The 24,578-nt window shown below is 38.4% G+C and overlaps 1 protein-coding gene across 1 annotated transcript in view; it reads right to left on the bottom strand.

The window, feature by feature from the left end:
- CKAP5 (cytoskeleton associated protein 5) overlaps positions 1-24,578 on the bottom strand; it is a 107,733-nt gene that overhangs the window by 34,110 nt on the left and 49,045 nt on the right. The window contains 14 exon segments of the mRNA XM_032638748.1: positions 423-597; positions 729-868; positions 1,483-1,608; positions 1,701-1,758; positions 4,800-4,894; positions 5,423-5,608; positions 8,424-8,516; positions 9,909-10,019; positions 10,309-10,422; positions 13,658-13,840; positions 14,602-14,730; positions 15,227-15,391; positions 15,497-15,586; positions 18,502-18,606. Of these exon segments, the coding sequence (XP_032494639.1) occupies positions 423-597; positions 729-868; positions 1,483-1,608; positions 1,701-1,758; positions 4,800-4,894; positions 5,423-5,608; positions 8,424-8,516; positions 9,909-10,019; positions 10,309-10,422; positions 13,658-13,840; positions 14,602-14,730; positions 15,227-15,391; positions 15,497-15,586; positions 18,502-18,606 (1,770 nt within the window).

Raw genomic sequence — 24,578 nt, forward strand, 5'->3', positions numbered from 1 at the left:
GATGGTGTCTCATTTTATCATCAGTTCATAAAATTGGAGTATTAGAATTTTAGACTAGAGATTACAATGCTTTATATTTTAAAGTAAGGTAAAGCCTAGTTTAAGAAAAATCTCACATAAAAATCCAAATTTAAAAATTAGAAATTAACTTGTTTATGGGTATTACAAGCAGTTTTATACAAAAATACTTAATATCAGAGCCCTGTAAACAGCAAGTCTGAGATTCATGAAAATTTGATTAATAAACTTGTCATCTACCAACATATCCTGAGGCACACTTAAGAAATTAAAGGAAGCTATTTCTAGTTCAAAACAATAGAGTGACTAACTCCTTTTTGTTTTTGCTGGTGAAGGTTACTGAAAAGGATCACCTTGCAGGGGCAGAGAGGGGAGAGAAAAAAACAGGCATATATTCTACGTACCAAGATTTTATTTGAATCGTTGAGTCGACCCTTCAAGGCAGTTGGAAGTTCACCTATGTTTGGCTGGATAAATTTTGCTTCATTTATAATACCTGCCACTTCATCTAGGCCTTCTTTCCTGATCTTCCAATTCTTGTCACCAATCTTAGACACCAACTCTGAAGTGATTTTATCACTGAAAAAAAAAGAATCCTTAATTCCAGATGCCTAAAAGAACAATGATGTCACAGAAGTACCTTGACTGAGAAACAGAAGGCACCATTAAGAACTAAGTATAATACATCAAATAAATCATTAGCAACAAACCTGATTTCTGTCCTTGGCAAAAGATCCACAACATCATTGCCCCCATCATCTGGTTCGTCTCCATCTTCTCCTTCATCTGTACCACTTGTACTGTGTTTGGAAATCCCTCTGGTTGGAGCAGGTGGGTTCTGTCCCTGCATCTACACACAAATAAGTCAGTGAGGCTAATGAACTTGATGAAGAATACGAGAGCAAACTGGTTAGAGAATGGTACCTGTGTCAAACTTTCATATTCCTTCATAATACTTAATATTCACACAGCACATATTTTAATTCCTACTTAGATTCCAATTTTGAGACTATGTGACAAAAGATATCTTTATACAAACCTATTAGAATATGACTTCGCAATCATAAAGCTGTCATCTGACTTGTATGCCCAAGACAATACACAGCAAGTCTGCCAAAACTTAGCAATTTCAATTAGAAAGTTTATTCAAGGAAGGTCAAGTTTCTTTTTACTTAAAAGAAAAAATTTAATGTTATAGTTAGTGTACTTTTGGAATAGGTAATACATTCAAAATGTTTAATATTCCAAAGCTACAAAGGGGAAAATGTCCCATCCTATACTATAGCTACCTAGTTCTCTTCTTCACAAAGTCATCTATTTCTTATGAATTCTTCCCAGGGATACCTTATACATATAAAAGCAAATACATACATATTCTTCATTCCAAAGGGTTAAAAGTTTAAACTTAACTAATATAAGCATTCTCAAGTCAACTATGGATTGTATCATTTGTGGAATCTTTACCTTCTCAAATTCTGCATCTATCTGGGATAGGAGGGCAGGCTTCTCATCCTCAAAGAACATTCGCAAAGAGGGACCAACGTACAGATACATCACGCCAAGCAAGGTGATGGCAGAAGTCCTCACAGCCTGGCAGAACAAAAATAACTTTTCAGATCAGAACAGAACCATAAAGATGGCTGTACTTACTACTCTTCCTATACATGCTGGTATGTACTCACTGGGTTTGTTGCAGCAAGAGCTGTCTTCACATTGCTAATGAAAGCTTTCACGTTCAATCTAGAAGAAATGATACTTAGAATGAAAAACAGGTGAAACCTCAAAATACTCAATGGAGTTTTATAAAGCCAGACTCTAGAACCAGCTTCCTTTAGATATGACTTGAGTTTCACCTATTCTCTTTCTACACTCATTTAAAGTAAGCTTTAAATACTATCTATATGCATTAGATCAATCCAGTGTTGATCTCTTTCCTGAACTCCAGATTCATATATCTGACTGCCTTTGTGACATTTCCATTTCTATGTCTAATAGATATCCTACATCTGTCAAAACCAAACTCCTGATTGTCCACAGCCCGCCCCCAAACCTGTTCTTCCCATAGTCTTCCCTATCTCAGTAAACAGCCACTTCATTCTCCAGTTGCTCAGGTCATCCCTGACTCCTCAGAGTCACCCTTGACTCCTCTTCTCTCTTAAGTTCAATATCCTGCTTAGTTCTACCTTCAAAATATATTCTGAGTCATAATACTTCCAAGCCATATAATTTCTTGACAGGATTATTTCAGTAGCCTTCTAATTAGTCTCCCTGCTTCTGCCCTTGATCTTCACTATCTGTTCTGACTGAATAATCCTCGTATTATTCTGCTCAAAACTATCTAATGGTTTCCAATTTATTCAAAACTTTCAGGCCCTACACAACCTGGGCCCCGTTCTTTCTTCCATCTTTATCTCCTACCACTCCCTACTCCCTCACTCTTCTACTCCAACTGCATTCTGAAGAACAATTACTCCTTGCTATTTTAAAATATATCACGTGTGCTCCTGCCACAGGGCTTTTGCACTTGCTGTTCCCTTCGTCTAGAATGTTTTTCTCCCAGGACTTCCCTAACCACTTCCTGACGCAGTGGTTAAGAACCTGCCTGCCAGTGCAAGGGACAAAGGTTCAAGCCCTGGTCCAGGAAGATCCCACATGCCGCAGAGCAACTAAGCCTGTGTGCAACAACTACTGAGCCTGAGCTCTAGAGCCCGCGAGCCACAACTACTGAGCCTGCGTGCCACAACTACTGAAGTCCACGCGCCTAGAGCCCGTGCTCCGCAACAAGAGAAGCCACTGCAACGAGAGGCCCGCGCACCGCAACGAAGAGTAGCCCCTGCTCACCGCAACTAGAGAAAGCCTGCGCACAGCAACGAAGACCCAATACAGCCAAAAATAAATAAATAAAATAACTTTATGAAAAAAAAAAAATCTTGGCTTTGCCACTTTCTAACTGTGACTTGGGCAGATCACTTAAGCTTTCTGTGCCCTAGTTTCCTCATCTATAAAAGGAGAGAACAATACCTCACATGGTTTTTAATGATGATTAAATCAAATGAGTTATTATTTAGAAAGTGCCAGGCATAAAGTAAGTCTATAAAATTTTGTTAAATAAAATACAATAGTTCCCCCTTATCTGGGAGGGATACTTTCCAAGACCCCCCAGTGGATTCCTGAAACCTTGGATAGTACTACATATACTATTTTTTTCCTATACCTATGGAACTATGATAAAGTTTAATTTATAAATTAGACACAGTAAGAGATTAGTAATAATAACTAATAACAGAATAGAACAATTATAACAATATTCTGTAATAAAAGTTATGTGAGTGTGCTCTTTCTCCTTAATCAATTTTTTCAACTCTACCAGAAATGCAGAGGCTGCTTCACTGGCAAACGCAGCCTCTCCTGTAATTTTTACATTTTTCAGTCCCAACCTGTTTCTGAATCTGTGTAGCCATCCTTACTTGCAGCAAATGGCTTGGTGTCACTTGTTTCAGGGGATCCCTTACTGAAATCTTCATAGGCTGCACGCTTTTGGGTGGAACACATTGCCATCAGTCATGTTTTCTTTCCGTTTATGTCTTCCACCCAAAAATTCAATGCCTTTTCCATCTTAACTAAGCACTTACAATGTTTGCAGTTTGAGGTGCAACAGTGAAACTCACGAATTTCTTTTTCCTTCACAATTTATGGATAGAAGATTCTTACTGTAGATCTTAGCAACCTCAGCATGCCAGTTTTTTCTTTCCTTACTGAGTTGAGAACTTTCACTTTTTCGCTTAAAGGAAGCACTTTACAACTTATTTTTAGCATATCCAAATTGCCAGCATCTCTACTCTTGCACTTTGGGGTAATTTTTTTTTTTTTTTTACGACTTTTTTTGATGTGGACCATTTTTAAAGTCTTTATTTAATTTCTTACAATATTGCTTCTGTTTTATGTTTTGGTTTTTTGGCTGCGAGGCATGTGGGATCTTAGCTCCCTGACCCAGGGATCGAACCCACTCCCCCTGCATTGGAAGGCAAAGTCCCAACCACTGGACAGCCAGGGAAGTCCCATGGGGCCATTATTAAGTAAAATAAGGGTTACTTGAACAGCAGCACTGCAATACCACAAGGATCAATCTGTAACTGAGACAGCTACTAAGTGACTGATGGGTGGGATACATTGGACAAAGGAATGATTCATATCCCGGGCAGGACAGAGTGAGATCTCATCCTGCTACTCAGAACGGCCCACAGTTTAAAACTTATAAATTGTTTATTTCTGAAATTTTCCATTTAATATTTTTTGACTGCAGTTGACTGTGGGTAACTGAAACTGTGGAAGGTGAAACCACAGATAAGCGGGGGACTACTGTGAACAAATGTGATCAATAGACAAATAACTTTGGGAAAGAGTGGGTTAAACAAGTGTCTCAACTGCAGGCCTTCTGAGAGCCTTTAATTTTCCAACGTGCACTATAGATCTCTAAACAAGTGTGATTTTATATAGTATTTTCCAAATGTATTTGACTAGAAATCCTTGGAACTGGCTTTTCTGTGGGACAGTTACAAATACTTGAGGAAAAATAACTTAGAGAACTCTAAGTATTAGTGGATATCAAAATGCAGGAGCACAAGCCAATATAGGCTTTTCAGGAACAAAGGTAGTCTTGTTTAATATAAATTATAGACAATCCAGCTCTGGCTTCTCAGAAATAAGCAGCAATAGCTACAACAAATATAATCACCAGTTAGAGACTGGCAAAACATGCACTTGATTTCTTTCTGACTTACCCAGAAAAACCAAATTCTTTTATTGCATTTGATAGCCAATTCAGAGTTTCTGACTGATTCTTGGGATTCTTCTGTAAGAAAGCCATTGACATAACCTGGAGTGGAAAAACAAACATACAAAAAACCAAAACAGATCTGTGTTTTCTCTCATATTTCTCACAGAAATATAGCTTGACATTAAGCAGTAGTAGATTAAGCGTGGTTTTCCTGATGCTAACACAACTGCAAGAATGCCTTAGGAATGAAATATTTAATTTACACAAGAAAATGAGGTAAGTGACAGAAGTATTAAAAGCATTCTCACAGTATTGTACATCAACTAATACTTCAATAAAAAAAATTTTTTTTAAAGGCAATCTGGACTGTTTATAACTTTTCATTAGTGGTCACTCTGGATGATAATGTCTTAAGAGAAAATTACTTTCATTCTTAATAGAATATTCTTGACTAAGACAATTTTAATTATCAGGCAACAGTGCAAAAATTACTAAAGGTAAAGGTAAAACAGTATCAAAAAAGATTTTACTTGAGAAGAAAAGAACTAAAGTTTAACTAATAACTTTAAATTAAAATTTGGGAAAAAACTGGGAAAACTTGAGGAAAGAGAGCTCTGTGTCACTAACCTGTTCAGCTGTCCATGGCAACATACAAGCTTCTGCTATTGCTGTCATAGCTTCTTTTGCATTGTTCCCACATTTCACATCTCCAATCTTGTCTACAAGGCCATCTAAGACGATCTGAGCTGAAGTTTTGGAAAAATTTCCCTTCTGGGCAATCAAAGCAACTATGTGAAGCTTCATTTGCATCACCTGAACAAGGATAAGTATCAGAAAGTTATGAGTAAGCCAAAGACATTTTTTTTCGCAGGGGTGGGGCGTGCCACACGGCTTCTGGGATCTTACTTCCCTGACCAGAGATTGAACCAGGCCCTCGGCAGTGAAAGTGCCAAGTCCTAACCACTGGACCGCCAGGGAATTGCCCAAAGACATTTATTTATTTACTTATTTTTATAGCAGCCTGAAGATGTAACAGCTGAGAACATGACCAAACTAAAATCAAACTTTAAACCAAGAAACAAAATAATTTTTATCCTTTAATTGTTATCAATTAATGTAGCTGACAGCTAAGACAGAAAAAAAACCAGTGTTTTAAAATATTAACAAGCAATGTTACCACATGAAGTTTATGAATTGAAAAATATAATTTCTATATTCTCCTTCTCCTATGGTTATCTGCATATAGTACTGAGCATACATCCTGAAATACATAATAAAATGACCATACTAATTCAGAGTTCCTACTAGAGTTGCCCACAAAAAAATTACAACCCTCGTGTACACACACACACACACACACACACACACACACACACAACAGAACTTGAGAGATTTAAAGAATTTGTAGATTTTTAAGTGGAAGAATGGAAGGAACTGTGAAAAACAATTTAAAGATATTAATGTGGTGATGGCAGATGTCTGGGACTTCAGACACTTTTGACCAAAAATATTTCCCTTTGTCCTGTTTGAATATTTAAATAACAAGTGTTGGAAAGGAAGTAGAGAAACCGGAACTCTCCTGCACTGCTAGTGCAAAGATAAAATGGTACAGCCACTTTAGAAAACAGTTTGTCAGTTTCTCAAAAAGTTAAACACAGAGTCACCATAAGACCCAGCAATTCTACTTCTAGGTATATACATGTGTTCACACAAAAGTTTGTACATGAAAGTCCATAGTAGCATTATTCACAATAGCCCCAAAGCAGAAACAATGCAAATGCCCATCAACTTATGAATGGGAAGGGACTTCCCTGGTGGTCCAGTGGTTAAGACTCCGTGCTTCCAATGAAGGGGTCGCGGGATCCCTGGTTGGAGAACTAAGATTCCATATGCTGCGTGACACAGCCAAAGAAAAAACAAAGAACTTATGAATGGGTAAATAAAATGTTGTATATCCATACTATGGAATACTGTTTAGCAATAAAAGACTGTAGGGCTTCCCTGGTGGCGCAGTGGTTGACAGTCCACCTGCTTATGCAGGGGACGTGGGTTCGTGCCCCAGTCCGGGAGGATCCCACATGCCACGGAGCGGCTGGGCCCGTGGGCCATGGCCGCTGAGCCTGCATGTCCGGAGACTGTGCTCTGCAGTGTAAGAGGCCATGGCCGTGAGAGGCCCGTGTACCGCAAAAAAAAAAAACTGGGGCTTCCCTGGTGGCGCAGTGGTTGAGAGTCCGCCTGCCGATGCGGGGGACGCGGGTTCGTGCCCCGGTCCGGGAGGATCCCACATGCCGCAGAGTGGCTGGGCCCGTGAGCCATGGCCGCTGGGCCTGCGCGTCCGGGGCCTGTACTCCGCAGCGGGAAAGGCCGCAGCAGTGAGAGGCCCGCGTACCGCAAAAAAAAAAAAAAAAAAAAAAAAAAACTGTAGAGTTGATATACGCTACAGTATGGATGAACCTTGAAAACATTATGCTAAGTAAAAGCCAGACACAAAAGGCCACATCATTCTATTTACATGAAATGTCCAGGAGAAGTGATCCATAGAGAGAGAAAGTAGATTAATTGTTGCCAGGGACTGGGGGTGGGGACTTGGGGAGGAATAGAGAGTGACTACTGATGGGTATGGGGCTTCTTTTTGGGGTGATGAAAATACTCTAAAATTAAATAGTGGTAGGGGTTGCTAATTATGTGTATAGACTAAAAACAGCTGCACTGTACCGTTTAAAACAATTTTATACCTCAGGAAAGCTGTTATAAAGGAAAAAAAGATATAAAATTATCTCTTGTTATGGATCTAATACAAAGAAGGGTATTAGCTCAAATCAGGTGTGCTTCTTTCACCTATCTGAGAAGCTACGTAAGGGGAGTTTTAAAAGTGGTGGTGTGAGGGGAAGAAGGCAGTATCAGAACCTTCTGGCACGGGAAACCTTTGTGGAGCTGGATGGTTTGGATGAGGTTATAACGCAGTGCTAAGGGAACAGTGAGCAAGGAAGCTAAGGTCCTAAACAGAGAATAAGAGGTGGCAAAACAGAAGTAAAGAAGAGACTAGCAGGTAAGCCAAAATAAACCTGATACATTTCAAACTTTTGTTTCCCATCAGCTCTATGTATGTCTAGAGGAGGAGAAGAAAACACTTTTCTCATTTTCCTTCATGTATTACTTTCCTATACCTCCCTTTACACCTACTTTTTAACTAAGTAACGGTACTGCTCAATTTCATCTCTATTATCAGTTAATGAGTTAAACCGATTATGTGGTAAGTTCTTATTGGCAATTTAAAGACTACATTTATTTTTTATGCAAAGAAATAAGAAAGCTATCTCATTGTTCATCCCTCCCTATATTCGAGGGCTTCCAGGTCTAAATAATGAGAAAAATGCATACATATGAATTAACAAACAATAAGTATTTGTATATATATAAACTCCTAAATGCACAAAGCTAGAGTTATGTGTTTAATCAAAATGCACACATTCCACTGTTCATTTAAAATTACATGACACATTGGCTGAGTGATTTTAAAAAAAAGAGCAAGCTAAAAATTACCAAACTATACCTCTCTAATACACCATAGGATGATGTAATGAAAATTACTTCAATAAAAGACATTAAATCTCTAATTTAAATATACCTGAAAATTAGTTTCTTTCCATCCAGGTTTCTTGGCCAGCATCCTCACTAATGCCTGGCATGGCATTTCAGTTCGGTCCATTAGTTCAACAGCCTTGAAGTAAAACAAGATAGTAGGAGAGTTAAGGGATTAATGATTAGTTCCAAGGGAACAGTATATACCAAATCAATTACGTGGTTTACCTTTGAAGGAGTGAGGGGAACAGAATGAGGAGGGTCACAGAGAGAGCTTGTTACTTTTCTGTTATAATACTTCGTTTCTTAAGTTGGATGTTTGGTACATGGTTGTTATAGTGATGCCACTGAAACTCTTTTTTTTCACATTTCAGGAATTCATAAATAATTTTGCCCCAAAGAAAGTAACAGTAACAGTTTTAATTTGCCCAGTGTATGGCTGAAATTGCTTATACATATTTTGACTTATTTGATTTTCCTAAAAACATAGCAAAGTAGAGTAGGTTAGAAGCATTTAAGTACAGGTTTCAAAGAAGCACACCTCAGGGCTAAGCTTGAGTGGCGGATGCAGGACTGGAAGCCAGGATTCCTGCTCAAGTCGCAGCATTCTTGCAGTTTCTCTGCAACCTCTCCTCATTAGAATCAAAGAGTGTGTGCCAAAATAAACCACCAAGCTCCTGTCCCAAGCTTTTTTTTTAAAGAAGCTTCTCATACCAAGTGATAATGTCTATTCTTCTGAGAATCATGACAACAAAGAGGGAAACATAAAATGGATGAGGGGTGGTTTACGTGAGGAGACCTGTTTGCCTAGTAAGTTTAATACCATAATATTAAAATTCAGGGACTTCCCTGGTGGCACAGTGGTTAAGAGTCTGCCTGCCAATGCAGGGGACATGGGTTCAATCCCTGGTCTGGGAAGATCCCTGGTCTGCCACGGAACAACTAAGCCCCGTGCGCCCCAAACTACTGATTGCCTGCGCGCCCTAGAGCCCACATGCCACAACTACTAAAGCCTGCACACTCCAGGGCCTGCATGCTGCAGCTACTGAACCCACGTGCTTCAATTACTGAAGCCCGTGTGCCTAGAGCCCATGCTCTGCAACAAGAGAAGCCACTGCAATGAGAAGCCCGCGCACCTCAATGAAGAGTAGCTCCCGCTCACCACAACTAAAGAAAGCCTGAGCGCAGCAACAAAGACCCAACATAGCCAAAAAAAAAAAAAAAAAAAAAAAATTTAATTAAAAATAAAATAAAGTTCATGTAAGCCTTATAATTCAGAATAAACCTAATTTTCTTGAGTATGCATCACTTAGGTTATGAGCTGATAGAAGCCACAGAAAGCAGATGTTGAAAGATAAATACTAAACAGCTAAAAAGCAAATAAAAACCCCACCTCATTTTTAGTTAACACCCTGTAGACATGTTCACTGGTTATAAAATACAGCAATTAGGACTAGTCCTTCATTTATCAATTCACCACTTCTGTATGATGTAATTTTCTTTCACATTCAACTCATCCCTGTGCACCCACCTTTTGGAACTCTTCCATACAGGCCAGCCTTTCCTTCCAGTTACTGCTGTCTAGAAGCTGTATACAGGTAGCAGGAAGGACAGCTGAAGCTTTTTCTTCACATACTTCTATCTGTAAGATACAAAACATTAACATTAATAATTGCTTAAGGGAACAGATGGCAAGAATGTAAGAATACCCCAGCCAAAACTACAAGAACACTCCCATACGTGTGTTTTAGTATCTGAGGATTCTATTATACTACTGTAAAGGGAAAGTTTGTCCAAGGCACAGTTTCAGTAAACTAAAAAGACATCCATTAACTATACGTTACAGAACTCAGAAAAGAGAGAACCTGAACCTCCTCATAGGCAATGACTTTCTGTGGTTTTGAGTTTGAGGCATACTGTATAATACTGACCGAGAGCTCAGGCTCCACTATTTCTTTAGTCTCCAACCCTTTCTTGTTCTTGGTTCCAGTGCTCCCTGCGCCTCCTAGTGCAGCTGGTTTCCCCTTCTTCGGTGGCCCGCCAGGCTAAAAGCAAACAGAAAAATATTAAACCACTTAAGGATTTAGAATAGTGATTCTTAGACATTTTGGGGTTAGAGATTCCTCAAAATTTTGATTAAAATGAGGGATCACTCAACCAACAGCGACAACAAAAAGACCCATATTTTTTGTGCCCACAGAATTTAGCAATTTCAAGGGCAGACAGACCTCCTGAAGATCATTCATGGGGAATCTGTAGAAGCTGTGTATTAAGAACCTCTAGGGCTTCCCTGGTGGCGCAGTGGTTAAGAATCCGCCTGCCAATGCAGGGGACATGGGTTCGAGCCCCTGGTCCGGGAAGATCCCAACATGCCCGCGGAGCAACTAAGCCTGTGTATCACAACTACTGAAGCCCACATGCCTAGAGCCCATGCTCCACTACAAGAGAAACCACCGCAATGAGAAGCCCAAGCACCACAACGAAGACAACAGCAACTAGAGAAAAGTCCACAAGCAGCAACGAAGACCAAACACAGCCAAAAATAAATTAAAAAAAAAAAAAGAACCTCTAATTCAAAATGAGCTAATGAGATAAATGAAATAAAAACGATGAACTCGATTTATGCTACATTTACAGATTAATTTGAGAATTAATGTTTGATGCCTTTAAATGCCTCTAGATCCTTCCTACACTAGTAAAGGGCAGTTTCTGAGTTATAACATTTACTCACTATTTAACCACAAAGTACTCACTATTTAACCACAAAGTTACTCCAAGTAACATGAGAATATGTTATTACTCACTGTAGAACTATCTAATCTGTGAAGGAAAAGAGGTGTTATGCCAATTTCAGTGAGTGTTCTAGTTATGTTTGAAGATGGCCATCTCACTGAATATTTTTTATTGTTTTATTAGTTTTCCAGTTGACTTGCTTGGGTTTTCCAAGAATATGATCATATAATCTATAAAAATGATATACTTAATCATATCAAAGTATCCATCCATTTCTATATGGTTAAGAATTTTTATCAAGAAGACATGCTGAAATTTATTATATTCCTTTTCAGTGTCTGAAATTAGACTTCTTTTGATCTATAAATTCAGTAATTTTTCTAATATCAAACTATCCTTGCAATCCTGGAATAAACTTCAGTTGCTCATACTTTCTATTGTACCCACTGGATTCTATCTGCTAATATTCTATTTAAATATCTTGATTTAAATTATGTCACCCCCAGTTTGAAAGGTCACAAGAAAATAGCCGTTTATCATAAGGTATACAGCGAAGGGCAGTAACATTAATATGGCAACACACATCACTGTCCACATCATTCCTTCTACCTATTTTGGATATTTGTTAAGCAATGCCCAAACCTAAAAAGAAAAGATAAAATGACAGAGGACCAATTTAGTCTTGAACATCCAGAGCTGTTCTGAAAGCACTGTTATCTTGAACATATTCTGAGCTTTTAAGGTGGGGTTAGCAAAGCTAAGATGCTGGTTTTTAATCCAATGGAAACCTCTAACACTTGCCAGTTCACATTAGCACTATGATTTTATTGGTTCATAATAACTACCCCATGAAGAGAGATTTAATTGTTTTCTCACTGTAAAAATAGAAAATTTTATACTCTTTGATTTACTAGAACACCTCTTCTGGATCCTTTCTTGTATATAATAGTACTCTGTTTTATTAATTGAGAGGCAACTCAATTAATAAATCTCCTACTTTTTTTTTAAAACATAGACATACATGTTTATTGGCTTAGTAGGTTTATTAGATGATACTGTCCTACTGATTTTTTCAAAAGAACAAAAGCAGGTTCTTCCCCACCCCACCCACAGCTTATTCTTGGGGGAAGGAAAAGAATCCTTATAAGAGAAAGCCAGCTAGCATAGAAAGGTTCAGCAAGATAAGAAAAGGTCTTAAGGTGCTGCGCCCAGGTCACTGTCCAGAGAGGCAGGAACTGGTGAGAAAGGAGAAAATAGCTGCCAACTCCCTGTACTGGAGTACTGAAGAGACAGCATAACATGAAAGTACACAGACTCTGTAGCTAGATACCTGGGTTCAAATCCCAGTTCTGCAACTCTGGTCATTCAACAAATATATGCAGAGTTCCTGCTATATGCCAGAGCCTCTCCTATGCACAAGTGGTCAAGCAGTGACAAGATCTCTATCCTTTAAAGTTTACAATACAGTGTGGGGAGACAGAATAAACAAACAAGTGAATTGTAAGAGCATGTGCAGGACATGTAACTTTGCTGAGCCCTAGTTTCCTTTTCTGTTAAAACAGGGATCACAAAACGCTTATCTCAAGGATTGTTATGATGATTAAATAAGATTATGTAGGTAAAATGCTTCACAAAGTAAAGCTCACTAAATATCAGTTCTCTTCTCCTAACTCCAGGCTGGGGCTCAGGGTGGAAAAGAGAATCAAACTTCTTGCATTTTCAGCAGATAACTTCATGCTTAAGAGAATCCAGTCCAAGAAAAGTGTTCACTGTAAGAATGCCATATTTGCCCTTGGTCATTTCCCCCTCTTCTACACTAGAAAGTGAGACCCTGATGGAACGGAGACTCGGTGCTGCAACTGCAGAGCATTATTAGCAAAATGACCTTATGTTAAGTTAGAAAATGAACTTACGTTATTAATGTTATGTACCTTGCCATACTATTTCATTATTATTTTTAATAAATTTATTTTATTTTATTTATTTTTGGCTGCATTGGGTCTGTTGCTGCACGTGGGCTTTCTCTAGTTGCAGCAGGCAGGGGCTACTCTTTGCTGTGTTGTGCAGGCTTCTCTTGTTGCAGAGCACAGGCTCTAGGTGCGCAGGCTTCAGTAGTTGTGGCACGTGGGCTCAGTAGTTATGGCTCGCAGGCTCAGCAGTTGTAGCACACGGGCTTAGTTGCTCTGTGGCATGTGGGATCTTCCCAGACTAGGAATCGAACTCGTGTCCCCTGCATTGGCAGGTGGATTCTTAACCACTGCGCCACCAGGGAAGTCCCTATTTCATTATTTAATGATACTTTCTGATGCCTTAAAATGTACTCCTGTATCTTCATTACCATTTTTATCTCTATATAGGTTTCAAATAACCAAATGTACTATTGGAATATGCTGTCTTCATTAAAAGATGCTCTGCTGTATTTTGAATGTTGTAATGAGTTCATCTCTTAAATGAAATCATACTGAAGAACAACCCTGAACCTGAGATTCAGACCCTACCTTACTAAATTCTAATTTTTAAACCATATTTTCCAAGTCATCTATTAACCTTAGTAGCAGGTGCCTTTTTTAAGGGTCCTGGTTTGGGTGCTGAAATGTCCTTTGTGTCCTTATCTCCTGTAGCCCCCGAAGCAGCAGCTCTTCCCGGCACAGGCTTGAACTCCTTCTTGTCAGCTGCAAGTCCAGCTTTCTTACCATGTATGAGCTCTACTTTTTCTGAACATTCTTTGATCTGGAGAATGAAATTGAGATAGACGTCACTGAGCCTAACTTTGAAACACAATCATTACATTACTTAATAAGTCACTTCTGAACCACAACTACATGAGAATTCAGAGAGAAAAGTTTCCTTTTCAACAAAGATAAATTATCCATATTTTCTTGGCAGTAGATATACATTAATAACGTCTTATATTATATTTCTATGCAAATGAGAATTTACTAAACTTACAATAACCACATTTTTGTAGAAAATGAACTTACGTTTACCGGGGGGGAAGGGGGGAGGGATAGATAGGGAGATTAGGATTGACATATACACACTACTATATATAAAATAGATAACTAATAAGGACCTACTGTATAGCACAGGGAACTCTACTCAATAATCTGTAATGACCTATATGGAAAAAGAATCTAAAAAAGAATGGATATATGTATAACTGATTCACTTTGCTGTACAGCAGAAACTCACACAACACTGTAAATCAACTATACTCCAATGAAAATTAAAAATAAACAATAACCATATTTTTGATGGAAGACATTCATATTTAGAAAGGCAATTTTCCAGATATTAGAAATGAAATTAACTCAAAACATCATTTTTACCTCCTCTACAGATTGTTCACTCAATTTTATTTTATTTTTTATAATTTGAAAGATATTTCTACTAATCAAGAAATTCTGATCAAAAGGATACCAGTAAACAAACCCATATTGCACAGAGACAGGACCGCTATCCAATTTCATTACAACCCATTACTAACCTACCTTATCAAGCTTGAGTTTGTCGACATCAGCTAAGAATGGGTTTACTGCTTTCTCACCAACCACCTTCAAAGCAGTACCCAATGCTTCAAATGCAGCATCTCTGACTTCAGGAGCAGAATCATTGATGTGCTATAGTCCGGAAGTAAGCAAGATGATCTTGATACAAGGTTCTTTAGGTATTACTGATTATTCAGACTGATGGTTGTTAGATAAAGAATTTGCTTTTTACAATTCACAGAATCTAAGCTTAGCTTTCTATTTGCCAATTAAGTTACCCTTCCTCTTACCCTCTATCTAAAATGCTTCATACTCAAATGATCTTTAAATACTCTAAACTGGATGCCTGTGCTTGACCAGATCCAGCTGATATCAGTTTATGGGCCAAATGAGAAATAAAAGTTTTAGTAGTTAGTGAAATTATAAAGCTAATTTGTGCTTTTCTTCAAGAACAGGAACATAAATAATACAAGAATTTGGATTCAATTTTCAAAGCTACAGAGGGTCTCTCCTCAAAAGACAATAATCTACAGTCTTAAAGTCAAGTAGTCACTGTACACAATCAGTAGAAAAAACAAAATCTTGCCTAGGTATAAAATATTTCCTCAATTTCAAAGAGAGTCTATACCTTAAGTAGAGCAGCACAAAAGGGCTTTAGTAAGCTCTTTGGCAGGGTAGAAGCAGTGCAGTGGCGGAAGCTTCTTGCAATAAAAAGAGATGTCTGCTGCTTGATGGTTGGATTTTTATTATCCATTACTGCTAAAACATCCTCACTGATGTTCTGTAGTGTGGTCTTTAGAAAGAAAATGTGGTCAATAAGCTTTTCTCAAATGTAAAGAACAATCAAAATATTACATTGACAAACTTTACTTTAGACAAAACCACAAACTCAACTTACAGTAAGAAAGATTGCATCAATTGCCTCCTGCAGGGCTTGTACCACTTGAGGCTTCTTCTCTTTGAATTTCTCCAAAATGGTTGGTACAACCTTTAAAAGTGAATAGTTGGAATGTATTCGGCAAAAAAAAAAAAAAAAAAGGAATGATGTACTGATATATGCTACAACATGGATGAACTTTGAAAACATTATGCTAAGTGAAAGATGCCAGTCACAAAGGACCACACGTGTATTATTCCATTTGTACAAAACTTCAAATCCACAGAAGCAGAAAAGTATATCAGTTGTTGCCAGGGTCTGGGGGAGGGGAGAATGGGGAGTGACTGCTAATGGATATAGGGTTTCTTTTCGGGGTGGTGAAAATGTTCTGGAATTAGATAGTAGTGATGGTAACACACCCTTATGAATATACTAAAACCACTGAATTACATACTTTAAGACGGTGAATTTTATAGTATGTAAGTTATATCTCAATAAAACTTATTAAAACAATGTTTGACTCTACCAAAATAAACAAAAAAAGTAAACATCTAAGTTGGATTAAGAAGTCATTTCCTTTCTTGAAGGGCATAAGAATCTTATGCTGGAACAATCTTATGCCTATACCACCACAGCAATGTTTCTCAACTTTTTTTTTGCATCTGTACCTTATATGCAACCTTACAATCATTTTTATCAGTAACAACTCTTAGTGGACAAAATGATTCTCAACTAGGTGGATTTAGGGTAGGGGAACAGGTATAGTATACAATTCTTCCTCCCCACCCAAGATTCTGATAGCCCTCACTTGGACTGAGATGTCTTCTGCCTCTTCACTACACTAAAGAAAAAAGAAACAGTACCAGAAGTTATAGTTGTTTTTTTTTTTGCAGTACACGGGCCTCTCACTGTTGGGGCCTCTCCCGTTGTGGAGCACAGGCTCCGGACGCACAGGCTCAGCGCCCATGGCTCACGGGCCCAGCCGCTCCACGGCATGTGGGATTTTCCCGGACTGGGGCATGAACCCGTGTCCCCTGCATCGGCAGGTGGACTCTCAACCACTGTGCCACCAGGAAAGCCCAGCAATTTCGATCAGAACTGTGTCTTCTTACTCAAGTACTAAGTTTAGATCAGTAAAGTTAGAATTTTTATAATGTTTATTTTATCTTATAAACTATCACTAATTCATTAAATATTTATTGAATATCAAGTATATGTATTGAGTATATGTAGCCAGGCACTGTGCTGGCAGGCAAATTAAAGTTGCTTTTTAAGGCCTAAAATATCTAGCAAAGCTCAATGGCACCTCCCCCAACCCAATTTTTAAAAAAAATTTCATAGAAGTGACACAGATCAGAAGGAATACAGTTTCCATGGAGAAATATAAAAGACTTTTTAATACTAAGAGTTAGTAATAAACCTGAAAATCAATATACTTTTAAAAACTGTTTGTTTTTATTGATGTAACACTGGTTCATAACATTATCTAAGATTCATGTGTACCACATTATAATTCGATTTCTGTATACACTATAGCGTGCTCACCACCAAAAGTCTAGTTTTCATCCGTCACCATACAATTGACTCCCTTTACCCATTTTGCCCCCTGCCAATCAAAAATCAAGATATTTTAATAGCTATAAAGCTAAAGTTCACTTTTATATATATTGCCAAAAAGACAGTTTATAAGTAGCTAAGGAAAATAAAGCTGAACCACACTAACATACTTGATATCAAACACTGTATATGATGTAATTTTAAGGGGAGACAAATACCCCAAACTATAAAGCACTAGAGACATTCTTTAAGCTGCACACCAAAATGTCACAAAGCCAGAATCAGAATTCAAACTAAATGGTCAGGTAATCATCTAACTATAAATTTAGTAAATTAAAATGTACTTTAAAGATTGTTTTCTAGCTTGAAAAATTATAATACAGAAGTATAAAATATTCTAAGTAACACAAAACTGACCAAAAGCTAATCAATACACTTGATACCATACACACACAGAGATATTATATAATAAGTAATGATTACTATAAAAATAATGATTATAATTTTACTCCAATTTGTGATTTACACGTTTAAGGGTTTTAAAGACCCTTATTTTTATTTCCCTGGTAACAAGCTAGTCATGATTTATTTTTATTTGGTAGTGTCTTATTTTTTTCAGTTGAGTTCTCTGAAATTATTTTTAATGCTATGAGTAAGCAAGCTCCAAATACCATAACTAAGTGAGGTTTGATGTTTGCTTCAATATAAAACTGACACATGACTACAGACTATTAGGAGACTCTCAAAGTCAATCCAGGGAATCAAATGATCAGTGGCTAGCAAGTTAAACCCTAAAGTTCACTACGGTCAATATTCAGGATGCTGAGCCATTTTAAGTAATACAGATGAGATCTAGAGGCCAACTGACAGATGCCAGAATTAAAGAAAACATCGCAATTTGTTAAAACTGTTAGCAAACTTGATTGCTTCCAAATTTATGTTCAACGAATGTCTCTAGACAGAGTTTCTTATAATAAACTGATATATCACCAACAGTGTAACCTATATAAAATGTCTCAAGTATACAAGTAAACTACTTTTTTAAATAGAAAAACACCATAAAATACATTTTATATATTAAACTCACTTCCGGTTTTATATTGCCTTTCCTGCTCTCATTTTTACTCTGTTCTGGTTATCACAAGTTATACTTCATACTGTTTTACTGTATATATTTTAAGAGCAAAGCAAGATATAAGTAAATAAGTAATAGGCAAATCAATTGAACTAAGTACTTTAGGTCAAGTGCCTGATTTTCTACATAAAGCTAGTGAATTTAGTTACAACTGACATTTTTATTGATATGTTGTAAGGAGTTATGCTCAGTATTAACAAAACTTAGTGAGAAATTTACTTTCCCCATATATATAAAGATCTGTGCCAAAAAGCTGTTTTAAAGCATAAAGCAAACTAGCCTGCCATTCTTGATAACGTTGTTGATTTGTATCAAAAAAAGGAGTGTTACTTACGTGTCCTGCATATTGTCCGAATTTCTTCCTTAGCCCAACAGCCAGGCCAGTAAGACATTTTGCTGCCAGAGCCACCAACATGACATTGGTGTCCTTTCCAACAACCTACAAAGGGTGGAAAGAAAGGAAAACAAAAGAGTCACAGCCCCATAGAAGGGAACTGAAAATTTATTCTTAAAAGAACTGTGAAAGCTATTATGTAATGAATAGCCAACTTTGTTTCCTACAAAAGAGGAAAGATTCTTCCTTGACAATATCAAATTTGGGAGCTTCCCTTCATTATGTTTAGTCTCCTATCTTAAAGTTCTACCGGTAAAATATACATAAAACTAGGTCAAATCGCTAACTCTCCATTTGTGGTAGTATGGGCTGTCAGCATTGCACAACTGTACAGGAGGTGACTCTGATAATGGCAGAGAAGCTGGAGGCCTGCTGACTTTGCTTTGGGGCAGGGAAAGCCAAAAGACGGTGTATCTCCAAAAGACACCACAGAGTAGCAGCTCTAAAATTTATATCCAAGAAACACCAGTAGAAACTGTTGTAGGTACCTTCAAGAAGCTGATGGGATGTAAACTATTATATATAGGATGGATAAATAACAAGGTCCTACTGTATAGCACAGGGAACTATACTATATTCAATATCCTGTGATAAACCATAATGGAAAAGAATATTAAAAAAAGAATGTCTATATGTGTATAACTGAGTCACTTTGCTGTACAGCAGAGATTGGCACAGCACTGTAAATCAACTATACTTCAATAAAAATATTAAATAAAAAAAAAAAGAAGCTGATGTGGACTCTAAATTGCAAATGCCATTGCAACCATTCCTCTGAGGGAGCTTCTGGCCTTGCAGCTGCCATTTTAGTTATGTAGTGATCATCAGACTTGTATTCAGAGTCTCTCAGCAGAGTCTCCTCCAGCAATGTTTATACTACCACCCTCCGATAGCATACCCTACAAGGCCCAGAACTTATCAAAAGTCATAGGTAGTAGCTGCATTTGTGTCAATCTAGCAAGACAGTGACTATGCCTCAGTTCCTTCCTAATAAGATTTTACTTTGGTATACTGCTCAAGTTAGCTGGTGTTAAAAAGCTGCTTTACTTTTAAGCGCTCCCAAACCCTTGTTTTTTCACTCTTTTCCCAGGTAGAAGTAATGCTTCCATTCTATTTTGGACTTCATCCCTAAGATCTGGTATTTCATAAGCAGAACAATTCATTCCAGATTCCCTGAATTAAAGAACCCCTAATGCATAGCATTCAACGAAGTTCTATTTGGCACCTACATATATTCCCTAAGTGCTGAGGAGTAAGGGTTAAAAGACTAACATTTATTAAAAACAACTTAAAAAACTAAGAACAGAACTACCATATGACCCAGCAATCCCATTACTGGGTATATACCCAAAGAAAACCATAATTCAAAAAGACACATGCACCCCAATGTTCACAGCAGCACTAATTACAATAGCCAGGACATGGAAGCAACCTAAATGTCCATCAGCAGAGGAATGGATAAAGAAAATGTGGTGTATATATATATATATATATATATACACACACACACACACACACACACACACACACACACACACACACACACACACACAATGGAATATTACTCAGCCATAAAAAGGAACAAAATTGAATCATTTGTTGAGACATGGATGGACACAGAGAGAGTCATACAGAGTAAAGTAAGCCAGAAAGAGAAAAACAAATATTGTATATTAACGCATACATGTGGAATCTAGAAAAATGGTACAGATGATCTTATCTGCAAAGCAGAAATAGGGACACAGATGTAGAAAACAAATGTATGGATACCAAGGGGGAAGGTGGGGTGGGGTGGGAGGAACTGGGAGATTGGGATTGACACATATACACTATTGATACTATGTATAAAATAGATAACTAATGAGAATATACTGTATAGCACAGGAAACTCTACTTAATGCACTGCAGTGAACTAAATGGGAAAGAAATCCAAAAAAGAGGGGATATATGTATATGTATAGCTGATTCATTTTGCTGTACAGTAGAAACTAACACAACATTGTAAGGCAACTATACCCCAATAAAAATTTTAAAACATTAGATGCCATAATTTTATAGGTGCTTTATAATCCTTATTTTAATTTTCACTCAAACCCTATAAAGCAGGTACTATTACTATCTCAATTTTGTGGATTTCAAAAATTAAATAGAGGACTTCCCTGGTGACGCAGTGGTTAAGAATCCGCCTGCCAATGCAGGGGACACGAGTTTAAGCCCTGGTCCAGGAAGATCCCACATGCCGCGGAGCAACTAAGCCCGTGAGCCACACCTACTGAGCCTGTGCGCCACAACTACTGAAACCTACGTGCCTAAAGCCTGTGCTCCATAACAAGAGAAGCCACCGCACTGAGAAGGCTGCACTGCAACGAACAGTAGCCCCACCTCGCTGCGACTAGAGAAAGCCTGCGTGCAGCAACGAAGACCCAACAAAGGCAAAAATAAATAAATTTATTTAAAAAAAATAAATAGAGATTAACATGCTCAAGGTCACAGAGCTAGCAAATGGCAGTGCTGTGATTCAAACCTAGGTCTGCTTTGACTCCAAAGCTTTTGCTCTCTTTACTAAAGCATATTCTCCCTGTAAACTCACGGCAAATTCATTTTCCTTATGAGAAAATGAGATCAGGGTCCTAATAAACATTTTGTTAAATCTGTAATTACTATAAATCTATGGAGTAAAAATTCTATTCAGTTTTGTATTGAACACATTATTGGTATTTGTAAACTTCTGGATTATTTTTCCTTACCAAAGCATCTCAGGTATTATTTACATGCTGGACTTTATATTTAACGTCTAAATGTATATTCTAGGAATGGTCATCAAAAACATGCCAGGCCCCATTCCAAGAGGTGCTAGTTCAATGAATTTGTGATGGGATTTGGATATCAGTATTTTAATATAGCTCAAAAGGTGATTTTGTTATACTTCCCCAGTTAAAGGCCATCATTCAATCCCATCCTTGAGAGACTACCTCTAGGGCTTCCCTGGTGGTGCAGTGGTTGAGAGTCCGCCTGCTGATGCAGGGGACACGGGTTTGTACCCCGGTCTGGGAAGATCCCACATGCTGCGGAGAGGCTGGGCCCGTGAGCCATGGCTGCTGAGCCTGCGTGTCCGGAGCCTGTGCTCCGCAACGGGAGAGGCCACAACAGTGAGAGGCCCGCGTACCGCAAAAAAAAAAAAAAAGAGACTACCTCTAGAGACTTCCCTGGTGGCGCAGTGGTTAAGAATCTGCCTGCCAATATAGGGGACATGGGTTTGAGCCCTGGTCTGGGAAGATCCCACATGCCGTGGAGCAACTATGCCTGTGCACCGCAACTACTGAGCTCGTGCTCTAGAGCCCGAGAGCCACAACTACTGAGCCTGCGTGCTGCAACTACTGAAGCCCGCTAGAGCCTGTGCTCTGCGACAAGAGAAGCTACCGCAATGACAAGCCCGCGCACCGCAAGGAAGAGTAGCCCGACTACCACAACTAGAGAAAGGCTGTGCACAGCAACGATGGCCCAACGCAGCCAAAAATAAATTTAAAAATTTTTTAAAAGAAGACGTTCTTAATTTAAAAAAAAAAGAGAGAGACTACCTCTAAAGTTACCATTAGCTCAATAACCAGTGGAAGGTGAATCTCAGACACTGATGATCCTAATGTAAAGTTTTGAAGAGGATCCTGTGAACCTATTATAGTTCAGGATATAATAGAAGATTGAATGAATTTATTGGTGAGCGATGAACCAGGCATCTATTACAATATCTGCATATTAACACTCACTGTCACACATCTCAGTTTGATTAAACAAGTTGTTCTTAACTGGGAAATGGGAGTGGTGGGGGGACTTCCCTGGTGGTCCAATGGTTAAGACTCCGCACTCTCAATGCAGGGGGCACGGGTTCCTAAGATCCCGCATGCCATGCCGTGTGGCCAAAACAAGCAAGCAAACAAACAAAAAACAAAACGGGAGTGGGGAATATGGAAAAGTGTTTATTTTTAAGAAAAACAGTGTATGTGGGAGGACTCTATTCCAGCATTGAGGAAAAACTCAGCAACTCTGTTCTAGAGCTGGGAATGAAAGCTTTAGCTCACAATGTTAACTTAACCTAAATAATGGGAAATATTCTATAATTAAAAGTGCTGTCACTTCTCCCATAAATCTAGGCCTACAATGTGATTTTAAGTAATAATTAGTATTTAACTTTAACTAGTAGTGTAAGCCACTAAACAGTAATCAAAACAAAAACACTGTTGACCAAACAAACAAACCAAAAACCCATCATGATTGTGTTTAGAAAACTATAATGAATACAAGAAAAAGAAAGACCAAGAAAGACCAAGTGAAAAAGTGTTAATAACACAGAGAAAGTCAATGGAGATTATATAATAAAACACCTTGAAAACCCACATCTTAAAGATGAAAAAATATATATATATACCAACCAATATCCATAGGTAATTGACAAAGTCAAAGAAGCTATCTGAGGGGTGGGAGGGAGGGAGAAAAGGAATCTTATAAAGAACTATAACCCGTGAGAACAAGAAAGCCATCAAAATAAGCTAGGTCAGGTGACAACTTAGAAGAAGATAGTTTATGAAATAACTTCAGGAATATCATAAGGAATTTCAAAATGAATAGTTTTTTACTATTTGCATTAAAGGGTAAAATTGGGAAATTACTAAGATTACTTCATAAAGACACTAGAGAGAAGAAACTATTTACAGAAGGAAGAGGGATGGGTCTACAAAGACCAATACAGGTGAATATAATATGAATATGGTGTGGAGTTTGAGATTAGTAGATACAGATTAGTATATATAGGATGGATAAACAACAAGGTCCTACTGTATAGCACGGGAAACTATATTCCATTTCCTGGGATAAACCATAATGGAAAAGAATATGAAAAAGAATATACATAGGGCTTCCCTGGTGGCACAGTGGTTAAGAACCCACCTGCCAATGCAGGGGACACAAGTTCGAAACCTGGTCTGGGAAGATCCCACATGCCTTGGAGCAAATAAGCCCGTGCGCCACAACTACTGAGCCCTCATGCTACAACTACTGAAGCCTGAGTGCCTAGAGCCCGTGCTCCACAACAAGAGAAGCCATCGCAATGAGAAGCACATGCATCGCAACGAAGAGTAGCCTCCGCTCACCACAACTAGAGAAAGCCCACGCACAGCAACGAAGACTCAACACAGCCAATAAATAAATAAATAAAAATTAAAAAAACAGGGCTTCCCTGGTAGTGCAGTGGTTGAGAGTCCGCCTGCCGATGCGGGGGACACAGGTTCGTGCCCCGGTCCGGGAAGATCCCACATGCCGTGGAGCAGCTGGGCCCGTGAGCCATGGCCGCTGAGCCTGCGCATCCGGAGCCTGTGCTCCACAACGGGAGAGGCCACAACAGTGAGAGGCCCATGTACCGCAATAGATAAATAAATAAATAAATAATTAAAAAACATAAAAACAGTAAACTGATTTAAAAAACCAAAACAAAATGTTGGACTTCCCTGGAGGCACAGTGGTTAAGAATCCGCCTGCCAATGCAGGGGACACGGCTTCAATCCCTGGTCCTGGAAGCTCCCACATGCCGCAGAACAACTAAGCCCATGCACCATAACAACTGAGCCTGCGCTTTAGAGCCCACGAGCCACAACTACTGAAGCCCGTGTGCCACAACTACTGAAGCCCATGCTCCTAGAGCTCATGCTCTGCAACAAGAGAAGCCACCTCCATGGGAAGCACATGCACCACAACGAAGAGTAGCCCCTACTCGTTGCAACTAGAGAAAGCCAGCACGCAGCAATGAAGACCCAACACAGCCAAAAATAAAAAACAAACAAAAAACCAAAAAAACCCCACAAAATGTCATGTTAATTTACATTGACATTAACTTTTCATTGTTTTAAATATTTTAGCCACAAAATTAAGTTTCTTTTTACTTGTTTGTTGCCTTTGATTGGTTGCCCCCACTCCACCATGTAAAGAGGGAAAGTGCCTCCTGCTACCCTAAGATCTCACAGAAATCC

The sequence above is a fragment of the Phocoena sinus genome, chromosome 8 (genome assembly GCF_008692025.1).
Source record: "Phocoena sinus isolate mPhoSin1 chromosome 8, mPhoSin1.pri, whole genome shotgun sequence".
Classification (NCBI taxonomy): Eukaryota; Metazoa; Chordata; class Mammalia; order Artiodactyla; family Phocoenidae; genus Phocoena; species Phocoena sinus.